The 18,179-nt window shown below is 42.3% G+C and overlaps 1 protein-coding gene across 4 annotated transcripts in view; it reads left to right on the top strand.

Moving 5' to 3' along the window:
• Positions 1–18,179, top strand: part of LOC124161070 — a 485,504-nt gene that overhangs the window by 445,238 nt on the left and 22,087 nt on the right. For all 4 annotated transcript variants that reach the window (XM_046537253.1, XM_046537271.1, XM_046537264.1 and 1 more), the window contains exon 13: positions 13,700–13,879. In XM_046537253.1, coding sequence (XP_046393209.1) covers positions 13,700–13,879 — 180 coding nt within the window. The remainder of the gene's footprint in view (positions 1–13,699; positions 13,880–18,179) is intronic.

Raw genomic sequence — 18,179 nt, 5'->3', positions numbered from 1 at the left:
TCTCACCTCATCGTTGTTTCGGTCGTCTTCCTAAATGCGCCTTTTCCACTCTCTAAATCGTTCTTTCCCCCCCCCCCCCTCCCCCCACTCATCTCCCCAGTTCTCGCCCCCACCCCCTCCTCGTCCATCTTTCCCATAAACCTTTCCTTCTTCACTCTTTTCCACACGGCCATCCTCTCGATTCGTACTTTTAAACCTTGCCATAAAAAAAAGACGCTCTCCTCTCCCCCTCCTCGAGAGAATTCAGAATCCTCCCCTCGATCAAACGAGCGGTGTCTCGTAAAACTAAAGCTCCTCTCGGAGGTATTCGCGCATGAACTACGTAGGCCTTTAAAAAGAAACTTCTCCGTCTCCTCTTCGTCTTCCTTCCATCTCTTTCATCGTGATACCCAATTTGAGCAGGAGGAGGTGGTGCTTCAAAACTTCAAAAGGGAAATGCCGCGTTTTCTAATTTTTTTTTCTTGAGCTTCCTCCTTGCACCTCCATCTTCCCGTTTGTTTGCGTATAAAATAGCTCCAGAAGACCATTTAGCGTAACGCGTCCCCGCGAGAACTTATAGTAATTCAATCTCCTGACGAGGAAGTCAAAGTCGGGGTACATTTTCAAGGAAATTTTCGGGGAGAAAAATTGCCAGGGCAAAGTTCAAGTATTCCTCTTATCTAAGCGTTGCTTTTATAGAATTTTTTACGATGAGATGAAGATAGCGGTACTCGCAAAAGTATACGATATTCATGAATCACGTCACGGTATCGACCGTATATAGCTAATGTATCGCATTTCCTCTTTATGTGAAAATGATTTAGATTTTTCCTGATATTTGTTTACTCTGCGGTAGGTGAACTCTCCTACTATCATTAAAACGAAGTACTAGTAGTGTTTTTATGGCGTTTTTAACTCTCACCATCTTCCACTCCATAAGTTAAAACAAATATCTATTGGGCAAACTTCCTTATATTGAAAAAAATTGATTTTACTTCAAATCTGTCGTAATGTTCAATGACTTTTCCTTTCAATCAAAAATTATTGATGTATTGTTAATTAATCATACATCATATTTATTAACTCTGTCGTAGTTTTTCTTAGAAAAGGAGCCATTAAATCAACTAGGAGCGGCAAAATATAATTGCTTTTCTCATCGATCCATTTAAAATTCTTGTTTATCTACTTTTCAAACCATCCTTTCCTATTTTAATGCGTTTTCTCCGGCATTTTCTGGTTTACGGCTTTTCTTTATGACATAGTTAATCACTTCCATCAAAAGAATCCATAAATGTGGCGCCAGATTTAAAAGGAAAAAATTGTGATGAGTGGAAAATATTGCTGTTATTCGTTGGATGAGTTTTCCATTTTATGGTCGATCCGACTTTCTTGGTAAGAGGGTTCGAAACGTAAAATAACGGAGAGATTTACAGTGTGAGAAATGAACTCGAGACTCGAATATCCAATTCATTCAGGTAGGGATCACACTATCACGGAAAGATAAAAGTAGAAGGTTGTTGAGCCTTCATGTATCAAATCATGTTTAGCGTCTACAATTAAGGCTAGTTGATGATTTAAAAAAAAATGTCTAATGAGCTTAATAGTCGTTTCCGAACCGTCGTACAGATTATTAAAATACTGCTCTGGGTATTCTGAGATAAATCCTCGGATGAAATAGGCGTATAGTGGTGTTAAGTTCGAAGTTTCGTAATTGGTAGATGACAGGTGACGTCGACAATGTGAGGTACCATCTCCGTTGAGATGACCTCGAAAGCAGCGTCGTCGGTGGGAAAGAGAAAGAATGACAAAGAGTTGTGCAACACTGGCGTAGGAAGGTTTCGAAAGGACTTTTGGGCCAAATATCTGCTATGCACACAAGCACCTTAGATCAGACGTACACGGCGAACACAATTCTTTTGTGAAAAGCACCTCTAAATTATTGATATTATGCAATGTGGAGCATAAAGAGAGGACAGTTGGTTGAAACTGAATGCCATTTATTTCGGATACACGTAAGTGAGTTACATTATAAAAAACGGCTAATTGACAACGTTATGATAGTCAAAATATAAGTAAAACATTTTTAACGGTTACCTAGTTCTTCCAATTTTTTTAGAAAAGCGCTTGCATAAGGTTAACAGAATGGGACCTGTTTATTTCTGTTACCCAAAGTTATTTAATCAAGTGTGATTCCTCGGAAAGGAAATCAACTAAAGCCATGAGCATGGCAACCATATCGATTTTATATTTTTTTTCCTAATTCAATTTCATCACTCTCTGGCCCAATCAATTAAAATTTAGCTATTTTGGAAAGTTTATTCGATATTTGAAATCGCTTTGTCTCTCATCTGCCACCAATCAAACCCTGCCGTGTGAGCGAACATCAAAGATAAAATTTTCAAAGGCATACGGCCACCAAATTCGAAGTTGGACCGGGACCGCCTTTGCTCAGGACCCACTGGATGGATATAGAAACGAGAGATGAAAACACTGAGATTAACATGTGCCAATCCACTTGAGTGATGCGATTCCTTATTTGCTCCGAGCGAGGGCCGCTCAACAAAGGGACCACTTCCCTGGGCGACCGACTGCCGGGTAGCGCTGGGCAAAGAGGTGCGAGAAATCACGAGGGAATGGAAGTCGCCGTACGCAGGGGAGAAAAGGTACGCGAGATATAGAGAAAGAGAAGCGGAGATAGTCGATCGGGAGTTGGATGGATGCGAGTGGGATACAAGGTGATGGGGATGGTGCTGTCGGATTGCTTTAGAGACGCGCCGAAGGAAAGGTCACACGTCCACCAATCCCCCTTTGTCGGCTGTGTCCTTCTCAGTCAGCAGGGCCCCAACGAGTCTAAACGTCTGTGAGCGGCAACGAAAAGTATCTCTCGCTCGTAGCTCTCCGTCTTCCTACGATCTCGGCCGTCATATCTCCCGCCCGTCATATTTCATTTCCTGGATCCCATTCGCCCCAATCCGTTCCCACCCTGGCCTCGTCACGGGAGCTACAGGGCGTGAAAGTTGCTGCGCTCGAAGCCGATCCCTAGAGATGGTGATGACACGTACGGAGATAGAATGCATCGTTTGGTATTAAGACGAGAGTCATTATATTGAAGTACGCTAGCGGGGGAAAATATTACCCCTTCATAAGTTCTATTTTTTTACTTTATAGTTCATTTTGTGAAGATTTGTTATTAGGACCTCCTATAATTCTGTGAACTTGATCCATAAAGTATAACTATCCAATAGTCGACGTGATCATCCACAAACATACCTACTCTAGATGGCGGAAGACCCACCTTGGAAACGGCGTTCTCCAGGGTTAGCATATGAAGACGGTACCCTGCCGCCAACAAGGCCGACCAATTCATGGACATAACATCTAACGATAGAGCGATTTAATTCGTATTTAAACTATCTTTGAATGACTGCTTTAGGTAAAAATTTTCTGATAAGAATTTATTTTCAGTGAAAAATCTACTGTTTTTGATTCCGACTCAATTTAACTGATGTGAATGTTTTTGATGCCTAAAAGGCGTTTTATACAAGTATCTCCACAGCATTGCCATTGCACATTCTTCAATCGACGTACATATAACAACATAATTACATCATCGTTCTATTTTCGGAGCCTGTCAGTGATATCTTATGATTAGCGATTCTGGCCAAGTATAACAGGAACAGGAGATATGGAACGAATTTCTAAATCCGGCTCTGGTTCATGGACCCGTCATATAAATACAGGTTTTTCCGGGCGATAGTAAAACTAAAATAAACCTGGAACTCATGGAGGTCGTAAATAAATAAATTCTGGGGAGTGAATAAATCATGAAAGGAATACATGGTTCCAAAGCAAAACAATGATTCTTATTTTCTCTGTTGACAGCCCACTGCCACCCGTAATTCATTTTGTTTTGGTCTGAGGAAGTATAATTTTTAAAAGGTAGTAAATCATTTTCATCCGAGAATAATAGCGTAAATTTCTTCCACTCCCTTAAAGTTGAAGCCTCGTCCAAGTCTTTCAGTAGGCTAATAATAAGATTATAATACCCCGGGACTCACAATCGGGTTCAGAGTCATGACTTTCATTTATTGAAATAAGATAAATATTGTTTTCTGAAACTACCGGTTTTATATCCTCCTCTAAACACTTTATGATCTCTAGTTGAGTATTCCTACAAGGATAAAAGTAATTAAAGTTTCTCTACGAGTTTTGAAGGCCAAAATATGCACACTACGTTAAAAAAATAGCAAAGTTATCCTTAACTCTACGCTAAACTCATCTCAAATCATGTAATCAACCAAAGGAAAATTCTCACGTGGTGAATCGAGAAAGAAGCTTGGCCATAATTATAAGCGAGACTATCAATGGAACGTGTGTGGCTGCAAACAATGGCGATTCCTCCTTTTTGAGAGGAGTTTATTGGCCCGCCTCCACCGTCCACCTGGGACAAAGAGAATGGATGACAGAAGTTGCATTAACGAGACGCTTTTTTCATTTGGTGTGACAACCGCGAATTCAGAGGGAGAGGGGAAGAATCAGGCCGACGGAGGATGGTTGGACCTTCTCACGATTTCCAAAAATATCCCTCGTATACACAACCAAGAGAGGGAATCGCGACGAAAAAAATATATATATTCTTCTCTTCTCCACGTAAAAGACACAAATACACACACAAACGCACGCGGGCCCAAGTGCACATAAATAATGCGAGATCCACCACTTCCGGGTTCCTCTTGCCGCCTCCCTCCCTCGCGTCCTCCTTATAGGATCCTCCTCCTCCCCTTCGAGCTCTTCGCTACCGGGGGCACCATCATCCCATGACTCTCCCCCTCCACTGCCCCCTCTCCCTCGCCCTCCTTATTCGGCTGCCCCACACACGCGGCCCCCAAATGGGTTACATGAATCACGGGGCGGTGAGCGCGCAAAAAAAGAAACGTTCCTTCTGCCGGACGTTTCGGGTCCATCTCTCTCCTCTCTTTCTTTCCTGTCGTCCTCTGTTCCTTTTGGCCAGAGCTTCTTCCTCTCCATCCACTCTCTAAGATAAGTCCCCCCTTCTTCAGTCTCTTTTGTTGTCCTCGGCGTTTATTCCAATTATTATTAGCAGTCAGAATATCATGATGATAGCGATATAGTTAGCGATTACCACTTCGATTGTTGAATTGTGCTCTAAGGGCTCGCTAACTTTAGGTGTGTAGCTAACCCTAAAGCCCTAATCACACGATCATTTTTCACGTGCAAGTTCAGGGATTGTCAGTTGATTCAATGACGCTCTGACGTCATCGCCTGTCAGGGATGACTGCAATGATAGGGATCACCATCCCTACCTCCCTACCGTCCCTAGGGATCACCGTCCATCATTTGTTGACTTCAAGTTTTCCATCACTCAACCGTACGGGAAATATAGCAGCAGTCAATCAGCGCACGAGACCACACGCATATTGTGGCGATGTCATTGAGCTTTTGTGGTAATGAGCATAATAATCATTAAGATCGACTAAAATGACCGCGTGATATAGAATATTAAGGCTTACGCAGTCATTTTCTCTGTCATTGAAAATCGTGGCCGAAAATTGACACCCTTTGGCGTTTATTCTGGCCATTATTAGCGGTCGATGACTCATTCTAGAGAAAATATTAGCGCTTTCACCACTATTGTTGTATTACTTTCATAGCGCTTTAATAGCTATTATTACAATAAAACGCCTTTTTTGGGCGATATTGAGACTCGATTCATCCTAATAATAGCTGTAGCCAACCCTTACCAGCGAAAGAGCCGGAGTACCTCCCTGTTCCCTTTCTTCTTCTCCATTTCCTCTGTCCAACTCCCACGTTCTTCCCTCTTTCCTGTCTCCCCTTTCCCTTTGTCCAGTTGTCCTCCTCTTTCTGACTCCCACCTCTCCTTAAGTCGCTGCCCGTGTTGCACTCCTGGCGGGGCGTCCGCTTAATCTGGTTCGCTCCCTCCTCCCTCGAACGAGTGAAGGATCGTCGTGGGTCGGAGGGGATGGACCAACCGCACTGGGCGTTGAGTTAATCTTCGGTTGCTTCTCGCCGGGAGACTAAGTTGCGAGCGCCAATTTCATGAACGTATCGTTCCGTCGATGCAATTGAGGATTTTTTGCTTGTCGTCTTCATCAGTTGTCGATTCATTTTTATATTTTACTTCGTCGTTTAGCCAGCATTACATTAGTTTTTTGGCATGATTATAGCCCAATAAGCCGGTGAGAGTATGTTTTTATTCTTGGATTCCGGCGCAATTAATCTAAAGTAATGCCTTGAAAATCATATTGTTCATTAATTGGCAATGTTGTATGAGCGGCAGGGAGATTTGATGATGATCATAAAGTGTGCAAGGTGGGCTAAGCCATGATGGCTAATAGCCTATACAATTCCGTAGCGTGATATGTAATACCTGACTGGATAAAAGTCATCATCGTTAATTTATTTTTCTTGCGGGATGCGATTTTAAGTGAATGCTTGAAGGGTTAAAATAGAGTTTTTATCGTTATCAGCTCAACCAGTTGGCGAATATTGAAATCAAATCAACTCCCGACTATTGGGATTAAAAAAAAGCAAAATATTGTAATTGAATAAGTACCGCGAGCTGTAAATCCCTTGTTTATCCCCAGCTACCTTGTAGTCATTTTTATGGCATCGACTATACTCGCAGATAGATAATATATTCTCAGCGCAGCCTTTTAGTAATCACATTACTTGAGAAATAATGGCGACATCGTATTGCGAAAAAACCGGCTGTTACCGACTGTTACCGCTCCCTACCGGAGTTACAGATAATTTAGGATTCGCGGTCGCAGAGTACGTCCGCGTAGGATCCAATTTACTCCTTGGTAAAATGTGCTCAATTCTGTGCATTCGAATTCGCGCCGGCCAAACCAGTTTTCATTTATCAGCTGAAATCCCCCTCCGTTGAAAAAAAATTAAGCGGTCACGTATCCTGCGGAGCGCGGCAACCCACCGTGCAGATTCGCGCGGAACCTCTGCGGTGCGTCAAGGCGTCATAGCTACCGCCCTCGCCATTTGCTCCCGATGAAACGCTGCGGTGAGAGCGTTAAAACGAACGCGTTAATTGACAGACTTGCCGCTTGCAGCGCTAGAAGTGGTGCCATTCCCCCTCCCTCAACCCCCGTAATAAAAATGCATCTTAAGTTTTTCGTCGTTAGCCGTCTTATGGACGGGGCAAAACACGCCATTGATCTCTACTATCGAGGCAACTCATCTCTCTGGGATTGGTTAAATGGCGATCAGCTTTAAGGTGATGAGGGGGGTGCGCTCGAAGTATTCAAAGAGAGGTGCAATAAAAAAGTTTTTTTAAGGCCGATATAAATTACATCGCCGCCGACGTGTGGCGATAAAAGCCAATCAACGATCCTTTCGCCTGGGATAAAATGGTGCGGAATGAATTTCGAAGATTAAGAACCGCTTACGTTCCATCGATCATCATTTCAGGTGGATGAAAACAATAGCTTCATTAAGAAACTAGCCCTATTGAAATGTCAAACATGTAATTACTTTTCAAAACGAGACTATTGGATCTGCCTTATAACTGCGGCATGAAATTATCCCAAAGTATGATACCATTTGTGATGAAATATATCCCTATGCCGTTTAATAATGTTGAAAAGCTTTTAATGCATTACTATTTTATACAAAGGTTGATTGCCTGCTTACTGAAATATACTATATAAAAATGCGGGTTTTTTTCTTCAATCTTATCCTCGTAATTCAAACTTTTTTCTTCATTATATCCAAAAATACGATAGTAACGCTTTACGGCATTCCCATAAAAATTATTTATTAGATGGTATCTTAAAAGCCAAGTACTCTCTTCTATTACATTTTAATGTGAATAGAAAGCATATCCATTAGGTATTTATTACGAGACGAATGAGCTTTTCTTCAGGTAGATGTTTAACGTAAAATGCGCTCCAGTGAGCGGGGAAATAAAGTTAATGTGAGTCTCTAATCTCCACTTTCAACTAATGAAAAGTTTTTTTATATCGGTCACGGCTTCAGCGATGCATAAAGGAAAGGGATTTAAAGTGACAAGGACTAATTAGAGTTGTGCGGAGGGAGGTCGTCCGAGTGTCCACTCCACGTTCGTCTACCCGTCCGCCCAGTTTACAAGCCGAGAGAAGTGGAGTGGGAAGGGTTGAGATAAGAAACCTTTCCGGTCAATGGATTACTTGGGGATCAGAGGGGTTGATGGTCCCAGCAATGGGGTTCTAACACCACAATCCGGCGTCAAATTCAGAAGATAGATGGTGATTTGTTTTCATTTATGCCATGAGTATTGTGCTTCATGCTGAATCCACAGGCAGATGAAGCCCATCCTGGTCTGTCATAAAGAATTTTTAGGGTGGAAATTTCGTGTAAATAACTCCAGTTGTTTTCCAAATCATCTCAATGATAGATAACATTACATCAGGTTTGTTTCTCCTTCTGGGGAGTTACGAAAAAGAGGTCGGTGTCACTTTACTAAGTCTAGGATTCCCAATCATAATAATTTTGTCTTCTCTCATGGAGATTCGTAATTTATTAACATTTTAATCCATCGTGAGCCGACTCAGAGCATTGAATTCGTGTGAATTGCGTTTCAGTGCATAGCTTCATCATCACTACTGATGCTGGATAAGCAGTGTTACTAACTAATTCTGCAGCATTACGCGGGTATTATGAATTAAAATAGGTGTACAACTAATTACTGGCCACTTGTGTGCTTCTAGCTTGGTCTTTCCGACGGGTATATGTAATACCAGGTCAAACCTAAAAATGTTTCTTATATGTCCTTTGAAACATACTATTTTCATATTTTTTACTTAAACAAGGAGATTCCAATGTCCACATCATTGGCATATAATCCTTACCTCACACTAACACTTAAGTGCGAACCGGCAGGCATAATTAATAAATATCCTCCTCTTAAACTGGGGGCGAACCAATCCTCAGGATGTCGTGGAGTAGATGGGTTTTTAAAGGAGGGGTTGATCGCATCTTGCGGACCTGGGAGTGAGAGGATGGGAAGAAGATAGATATGTGGGAAGGCATGGGAGGACCAGCTCGGAAGAATTTTTACCGTTTTTCCTTCGGCAACAGGGCAATCAGGTCACGATCCGCCATTGGGCAGCAGGTTCCGTGCACGGACCATTCGCCTTCTCAGCTCATCCCCCTCCCACTTCTGCAGATCGAATCGTGCTGGCGGTGGCGCTGCCCAGCGGCCACACCGGACAGTTCATTCGGGTGGGTGGGGGAGAGGTGGAGGAAGGTCAATGGATGTAGGAATGATCATGTGAGGCAACAGAGACCCGGGAAAATAATTCGACGAAAATTCAAAATTAGCTTTTTAAATACCCCAATTTTTTTAAAATTTATATGTTTGCCTTTTTAGTCACAAACATATCTGATAGTGAAGTTCGAATGACAAACATTAGATTTTTAACCAAAAGTGAAATTGGAGTTGGCTGTTGACATTGGTAATTCGTAGCTTTCAGTTATTTTTATCTTCGATTGTAGATTTTAAAAAATAGAAAGCTTATTTGGGTACGATTTTTTTTGTAAAAATTCAGGGCATTTTGTTCAGAAAAAAATTCTATTGCTTTTTTCATCAATTACTATGGCAAAGATGCCTAAAAAAACTTCTTCACATTTCTCGATGACACCCAACTTACAAGAAATTTTTTTCTTTCTTACGGCATATGATGGAGTAAAATTCTCTTTCTTTCGTTCGTCAAGTATTTTTGCCGTAAGATGTTAACTTGAATCCCTGAAGTGATACCGAGAGCCCCTCTACGAGCCGTAAGAGGGAGCGGCTGGCGGGAGGGCGTTGAGGATGGGCCGAGTGGTCCGGGTGTGCAATCAAAAGATCCGATCGAACAGTTATGGGCCTCTTCATTGAAGATGGATTTTTTCACTCACTCAATCATTAACCCCTCGGGGATGAGGTTTCTCTTGCTGTGGGGAGGTAGGGAAGTAGTGGATGGAGATGCGGTGATTGTTTGCGTGCATGCGTGGAGGGAAGGGGAATCAGTCAAGATGGGAGATAACGCATTGTGAGACGCACTATCCAACACAGATGGATTCCCCAGATTCCCGGGCGTGAATCCGCAAAAACAATCGACAATGAGCGTGGAACCCTCATTCCTCAACTCCTCCAATAAAATTTAGCCGTTGGTGATATTTTTTCCTCGAGTTTGCCTTGAGGTACTTGACGTTTGAAGATATGCTTTCGCATGATCTTTTTTAATTTTTCTCTCCCACGCTTAAACTCTGCTAACACTAATCGCGGAGTGAAGCATGAGTTTAAATTTTGACAACACATGATCGCAGTTTCGCTTACATAAATAATGTATAGTATTCGGAGGTATTAATTTATTGTAATAACCTTAATGATCCTGATGATTAACTTTAATCTTTATGTTCACAGGTGGGTTATCTTAAAATTAATCTGTGCTATGAAATACTCATCTCACAAATTATAATAAAATTGTCAGCAGCATGAATGAAGTTGTCTACTCCTCATAAATACTAATTTAGTAATTGAAGACACCATGTATGTATATGCTTCATTTTTCAAAGGTACCTAGAGGTAATTATTGAAAAATGTTCGGTAATTTAGTTTTCACGTAAAGATTCTCTTACTGAGTTCTTGTTGTATGAGTCCCGGCAGTAATATAATCAATTCCGAGTAGCTTAGTAGCTGCTGCAGTATCATTTTATTGGCGCATACATGTTTATTAATTTGATCACAGGTAGGTTATCTTAAAATTTATCTGTGCTATGAAATAATCATCTCACAAATTATAATAAATTTGCCAGCAGCATGAATAAAGTGGTCTTTCTTTTGAAACTTGCAAATATACCATGAATAACACTTGTTCATGCTCATGGTAAAACTGATTCTCTTGTGGACTTGTATTGCCTCACGAGTCCCCATTAATTTGGGATCACGACGTAGTTTTCCTAATCTGCACTGATAGCTTTCATATCAAAACATATTAAGGTCTTGAGTGAAACAGACCGCGCATATCATTGAGGTATAACCGCTGAGCGGGTAGTGCGGGAGACCTGTGTTCAGGATCATAAAGATTATGACAATAGAGCTGCATGCATAAGGCAGTAGTCCATGCTTTTAACACTTAACATGAATCGAGCCCTTAAGCTCATCCAATGCTTCTGTGTTTGCATGCATAAATGAATGGGTATGTGTTATACATATGGAAATCAACCGTGTTCAATGAACGAAAGCTGCATTGCCTCGTGTAACGTTCACTATTCATCAGAGTGCTCTCAATAAAAAAAATGGAAGCGTGGAACTTGCAGGTTGTGTCCATTGTTTGAAGAACCTTTCAAGCGTGTGGCTAGCAGATGTTCACTTAATATCGTACCAGAATAGAATCTTGTCTTTTGCAATCAGAAAAAAACCTTCCTATTCCATATGAAATTCTCTTCTATAACCGAGACATGAAAAAAACTGAGAACGATGCGATACTTAAGAAATTATGAGAAAGGGAGTGGAAACTGTAATAAAAATTACCTAACGGGACTTGAAGTATCAGTCCAAGATCACTCAAGAATAACACTTTTACATAACGTAGTGGGAGCACTTCCGCCTACTTAAATATGGAATGTTAATTCCTGGTTAATTCTTAACGCTCAGTAATAAGTAAGACAACCATGAGTTTCGGTAGTGACCACTCAAAGCTTTTCTAAGTTATAGCTGAATAATTTGATGATATTCATTTCCCCTTTGTGGTCACTGATATATTATATTTTATAGTAGGTACAACTAGAATATTTTTGAAATAGTAAAATATATATTTTTCAGTACTGGTATAATGTGGCAATTTGGAATTAATTCGGTCAATTTTTTCATTGATTGCATGTATATCTGTTTTGGATGTTATAAGATACTTCATTTACTGCGCGAATGATGTAAATACAAGCACCATTTGGAAATGCTTGAGAGTAAAACGATTAAAAATATTACGATTTTAAAATGATTACACGGTGAGCATCCGAGTTTTGAAGTTAAAAAAGTACCCGCCGAGGTATTTTAATCACACAAACGTTGACTATCGAGCAAAGACAATTATCATTGGGATCGCCAGGAATATTGCCAAATGTTATTCACTGTGAGTGGGAATAAAATCTAATCTTAATTAATTCAACCCATTAAACGCTTTTTTGCCGCCATAAATAGAATTAACTGGGTTAGAGCTACATATTCCGATACGTTCACAGAATGATTGCTCTGTGAAAGGGTTTTTGACCACGAATTGAAGTAAAATTAGAGATATCTTTATCAATAATGATGCCATGTATTTGATCGTGCGTCAATTATGAATACACCCCACTTCGTCGAGCACAAACGTGAGTGATCTCAGGCTCGCGACATCGAGCCTACTCCGATCACGCATCAATGCAACCGCGAAAAACTTAGCTATGCGCCCGCACGGACGGTACAACCTTTGAAAGCGTATGGCAACGTTAATTCGGGGAGGATGGAGGACAGGGAATCGACGCTGGAGTCGTAAGAAGAAGGGTAGAGGACCTTTAACGCTTTGCACGTTGCGATGCGAGAGGCGCTTGTGTGTGTTTCGCTTTTATTGCTTCCATTGAAGCCGCGGAGAGGAATAGAAAAGAGCGCGGAGCGGGGCCCGTGGGGTGAGGGAGAAGATGCAGAGGTTCGCCGGGATCTCTTTTTTACGACCCGAGTGGAATTAGGGCTTTGAAATATTGAAAAGCTGTAATAAAAAGGCTCGTAGAGGGCTCTGGAGGGAAGAGATGGTGAGAGAGAGAAAGAGGGATGGAGGGGAAGAGTAAAAGAAGGAATTTAATGGCTACGGTGGCAATGTGAAATAGTTGCCATTAAGTTTCCGAGCCGTACATGTTATGCATTTCGTATTTCGTTGTGTTAATGGATTTTGAGTGGCCATTTTGAAGTTGCGCAGGAAGGAAATACTGTTCGTTCCTCTTTAACGTCCTTTTTTATATCGGAGAGAGCGTTTAGGCACTTAGGTTTTTGGATTTTTTTATATTGAGAGTGGTTATTTTGTATCCAACGATCGTCTTTTTTTTGCTCGCCTTTCTCGGATAACATCTGTCTTGCTATCACGCGTAATACTACCAAAACGGAAGGTAATTGATTTAAGGTTCTCGGATGTGTCTAAAATTACCGTAATGCTTAACTCAAATGAAAGTGCTCCCACTGAGCTCATAACGCTTCTTAGTAGTTAAAGCTGTGTTTCGGTAACGTAATCGTTTGATTGTGGATAATTAACAACACGAACTTTCAAATCTGTCGGAGGCCATGTGAATCGAGTTTACGTTCAAATCCTGGTAGCGTATATCAAGCATCAGAATATCATACATGACTTTATGTCATACACTGTAAAGCATCTTCAACTTGAATATATTTCGTCCGCGTATGTATGTGATATCGATTCGATTCCTGATGATATTCTAACGATTGTTCAGTGATGAGAAGCTTTGTTCAAGGTTGTATTAATTTATGAATACACCCCATGCCACGAATAACACTTGTTCATGCTCATGGTAAAACTGATTCTCTTGCGGACTTGTATTGCCTCACGAGTCCCCATTTATTTGAGGCTCTCATCCTATTTCATGTTTCCTTCGCCATTTTATTTTAAACCTGTACGCGCATATTATTTTTTTTAATTCCTCACGCTTATTTTAATTACAGGGTGCCGAGAGGAAGACGAGAGACGAAGAGCGCAGAGCCGCCAAGCGGAAGATGACGGCAACGGGGAGGAAAAAGATGGACGAATTGTACCATCCGGTGTGCGAAAGGTCCGAGTTCTACGCAATGGCGGACCTGGGGAAACCTCCTGTGCTCTTCTCGCCGGCGGAAGACATTGACAAGGTAAGGATCATACGATACGTTTGCCTCATAGCCTTCAGTTCATTGCGACTCAAGAAATTCAGGGGTCATAAACACGCGAGCAGTAAATGTCCAAAGAGAAGCCAAGTTTATATGGGAAAAACGATCCGCTCTTTCTTAATGTATTATGCCTGTTACTGCTTCTTTCAAATGCGTTTGGCTGGTTTTAAATATATACCACGAATAAACTTAGTTTATAACACATTCTGCCGCAAAAAATGTTATCTAAAAGCTTATTTAAAATAACCTGAAGTACATTACCAACAGAGTGGTGTTAAAGGCCGTTTCTTTTTTCAGTTTAATAATATTCTTTTATAGTGCAAAAAGTTTCAGCATCAATTTTCCGATCGCGTAGAAAAGTGGCTATTAATTCTTTGTCTAGATCGTACTCATATGAATTATTGATAATCGCTGAACATCGTCTCAAGCTTTGGTCGATTTGTGACTATTAGCGAACTCGCACGCGACTGTGTGGAAATCACTTTGTCTCAAAGGTATCTGATATAACTTCCCTTCAATCAATAATCGAATGAAAATTCAACCTCGATACGACGGCTCTGAAAGGGTTATTGGAAGACCATCCAACAAGCTAGCGAATAACGCCTACCCATCCGCTTCCATTTCAGATTTTACTGTTATGCTCCCACATATCCATGAACTATGAGGATACGGGGACCTTGCCCAGGATATCTACGATAAGTCGATCGCGATCCTCTTTTTTTTTCATTCCCCCCACCCCCGCCCCTATCACCTCCCCTCCCGCCATTTCTATCCCGGCATCCCCTTCCCCTCTCTCCCACTCCCATCCGTGTGCTGACCGTCAACGCGGCTCGGATGTCGTCTGCTGCGCTGCATTCCAATTTGAAATCCTTCCCTCTTTTCGATTCCATTTGCAGAGACGAAGGCGTGCCGTTACTCGGACCTTTTTATTTATTTCATTCCATCGGCGGCCCGATGCTCTTCTTTTTTTATTCCTTTTCCTCCGGTCCACCTCCTTCTCTTCCACGCCATCCACTCCTTTTATCCCTCCTCCTCCTCCCTCCATTCTTGGCACTGCCTACCCCGCCATTCTCGACGCGTCGCGCCATGTTCTCCGTCCCATCGTTCCCTCTGATTTCTCTCTCCCTCTCTCTTTCTCTCTCTATCCCTCTTTTGCCACTCGTCTTCTTTCTTTTTTCTCGGCCATGAAGTCCATCGCCACGGAAACGTCCGGCTGAAAGATTTTTCCACCGCTGAAATCCGTCCCCCGGGGTATTTTTATTCGCTGCGGACCGTAGTTTGTGTGCTTGGACGGTTGCATGGGACGTAAATTAGCGGTTATAAGAGGGTGGGGGGGTGAGACCATAGTGATTATGTCTTGATGTAGCCTCGAGCAAATTTTCCTCGATCGAAAAACTCTAGTAAGAGAGTGTGAGTATTTGAGAGAGATGATGAAAAAAATAAACGAAATGAAATAGAGAACCGTAAATCTTCGCACCCGAAGCCTTACGATATAAATTTAAAATCGTATAACGCCCTCGTTTCGAGTGGCTAAGACTTGTGCAGCGAGCCTTCTTCTCTATCTCGCTGCTGAGAGATCGAAGATCGCTATTTATTTTCTCGTGCCACGGGAGAAATTTTCCTCTTCCACCTCCGGTTTGCATGAGCATGGAAGATCTCTTGAGAGCTCCTCTCTCGGTTTTCTGAGTCTGGAAAAAAGCAATAAGTGTGACGCGAGAGAGTGCTTGCCATTTTATGAATAGGATAAATATATTTCCGATATCTTCCTTATCTCGGTCCCTTTTCTTTCATTAGGTCGGACAGACCTCTCGGGCATACCGGATACGTCTCTGTTGGACTTCTCTCTCGCGGTCGTAAGGTTATCATTTGCGTCCCGCCCGGCCCATATTTCATGAAAGCCAGAGGGTGGGATCGAAGTGGAAGGAAAAAAAAGGCAACAATATCATCCTATTTGTGCGTGTGTGTTTGTATTCGTGTATAACATTTGCGCCGGGAGTGAAAATTCAATAGCGGCGGCGTCGGTCTGTATTTTTGGGGGTCGGTCAGTAATCGGTCAACAGCGATTTAAGATTAAGTTTCAATAATTAAGAAATGGTAAACATAGGGTTAGTATGGTGGTTAGAGTGCTGTCTTTTCACCCCGTGGGTACGGGTTCAAATTCCGGCGGTGGCGTAGTTTTTTTTTCACGGAATGCCCGATCCCTACTTGCTTTTGCTTTATTTGCTGAGTGATTTGTGGTGGGCACTTTAAGTACAGCATTCCGTCCGTCAGATGGGTCGTTAAATCATAGTCATCATGGCGCTTTCCTTAATTGGCGCTATTGGCGACGCCGGGTTTCTCTTTATGCTTTTTTCCCTCATGCTGAAAATTACCTCATCTGTCGGTCACCTCCTCAAATACCATACCTTATCATACATGCATCCTAGAACTGAGTATTTTCTGAGATATTTACGACCTCATACACAACATACTAGTGGACTATTTTTCGGTGTCGGCGACACGGCGATGCACATCTCTAATTCACATATGTCGTATCGAGCTTGTATTCGTGGAATGATGAATGAAATTTTTGCGGAGTGAAAGCCGGGATGAAGTGATTGTATCTCAATCACACTCTTAAGGCTCGAGAGAGAGAGCCGAAAATTCAGTGCGGAAAACCTTCCCACTCGACTTCCACCGACTCTGACCGCCGGGCTCCGCCCTATATTACGAGAAAACCACGGACGCGACCACCATCCAGCCTGTTGCGCCTTGGAAGACTTCGTGTGGGGTTGACCGCGGCCGTGTCGTGGGGCTGCCCCGGGAAACCCCTTTGGTTCGCCCGCTTGGGGTTTAGGCCTCCCATCCGAAATCCAAACCCGATCGGACCCAAGGCCCGAGGAAAATTCCACGTCTCGTAATAGCCAACGTATAGGTTGCCCGGCCGCAAGGGTGGGTGCTGCACCTAAAAAGTCCTTTATTTTTCACGTCGTGGGGAAGGTAGGGGACGCTTTACAGGTGGTGAAAACGTGATTATGGTCGTCGAATGCGGAGTTGGTGGTTTTTGGAGCTATGGAAAACTGTGCCTCGCCTTTCTGGTAGGGGTCATTTGAGAGAGAAAGGGTTAGGGGTGGTATCGAGGGGTCGGCAGCGAGACCGCGATCCCACCGGTGGTGGTCTGTGTCGCACGAAACGCTATCCTTCTGGAATGCGTGGCGACCGCGAAGCCCCATAATGCCCCGCGGTGCCCCGAGGGCCGAGGGGGATCGGTTGCGGAGGAGTACGGGGAGGTATCGGTGGCACTCGCCGGTGCAGAACTAATGCCTACCGAGAAACTCGTTTGTGCGAGGGTTTGGGGGAAAAAACAGCGTGATCTGCCGGACTGTTTTGCGCCTCGAAATTAGGTATTCGGAGTTCATAAAAACTTTAATAATGGCGGTGGTGGGGCCAATTGTAAGGTATTCCAAGGACGCCGTGTTAAATATTGTAGTTAATTCTAAGGCAGTGGTTGCTATTTTTGAAATGAATTGCTGAGATCAAAATGGCTTAGAATTGAAAGGCGTTTTTTAAGGCGCTGAAAATGTTAGCAAATCTTTTGGCCTGAGGAGAAGTCCCCTGAAGCCATGTGGGGAAGGCGTAGTTTAGTGTCTTCAGAGATACCAGCTAGTTTTGCGAAGAAAGATTGAATCGCGGGCAATCTGAATTTTACTATCCCCACGTCAAACAGCCCCATAGAACTTTCATTCTATCATCTTGTTGTATTGATCGTAAGGGATAAATCCAGTGCAAACTATGTATAATTCAAAGTGATTGTAGAAGCCATTCTCATTGTTCTGAATAAATAGGGTAGTATCTGAATTATTAATCACTTATTGTTCGAAATCCATTGGATGATGTCTGAATTATTTACCAGAAGATGAAACGCGGAATTTTCATTTATAATCATATCGGACAATATAACAACTTACCGCATGTCAATCCGTAATTCCATCGGATATACGGTATAGCGGATAATAGGTAATTCCAATGAATTATAAATGACTGTTCATTTTTGGCCTGATAAGTGCCTTTCATGTCCCTGTTACGCAGGAATTACCGTCTTACTAGTTTTATGATTAGAAGTAACGCTAATTTATCTTACAGCGGAACTTTCTAATCCTTGTGGGAAATCGGTCAAAAATTAAGCGTATATAAACTTACACATATGCATCTTACCAACGAAGTGAATTGAAGCAAAGAAGAACTAGCATTCTTCCGTGATGAATGATTGAAAGAGTCTCTTAAGCACTCCTCTTACTAAACT

Source organism: Ischnura elegans, chromosome 1 (genome assembly GCF_921293095.1).
Source record: "Ischnura elegans chromosome 1, ioIscEleg1.1, whole genome shotgun sequence".
NCBI lineage: Eukaryota > Metazoa > Arthropoda > Insecta > Odonata > Coenagrionidae > Ischnura > Ischnura elegans.
This window is presented reverse-complemented; position numbering and strand designations above follow the sequence as displayed.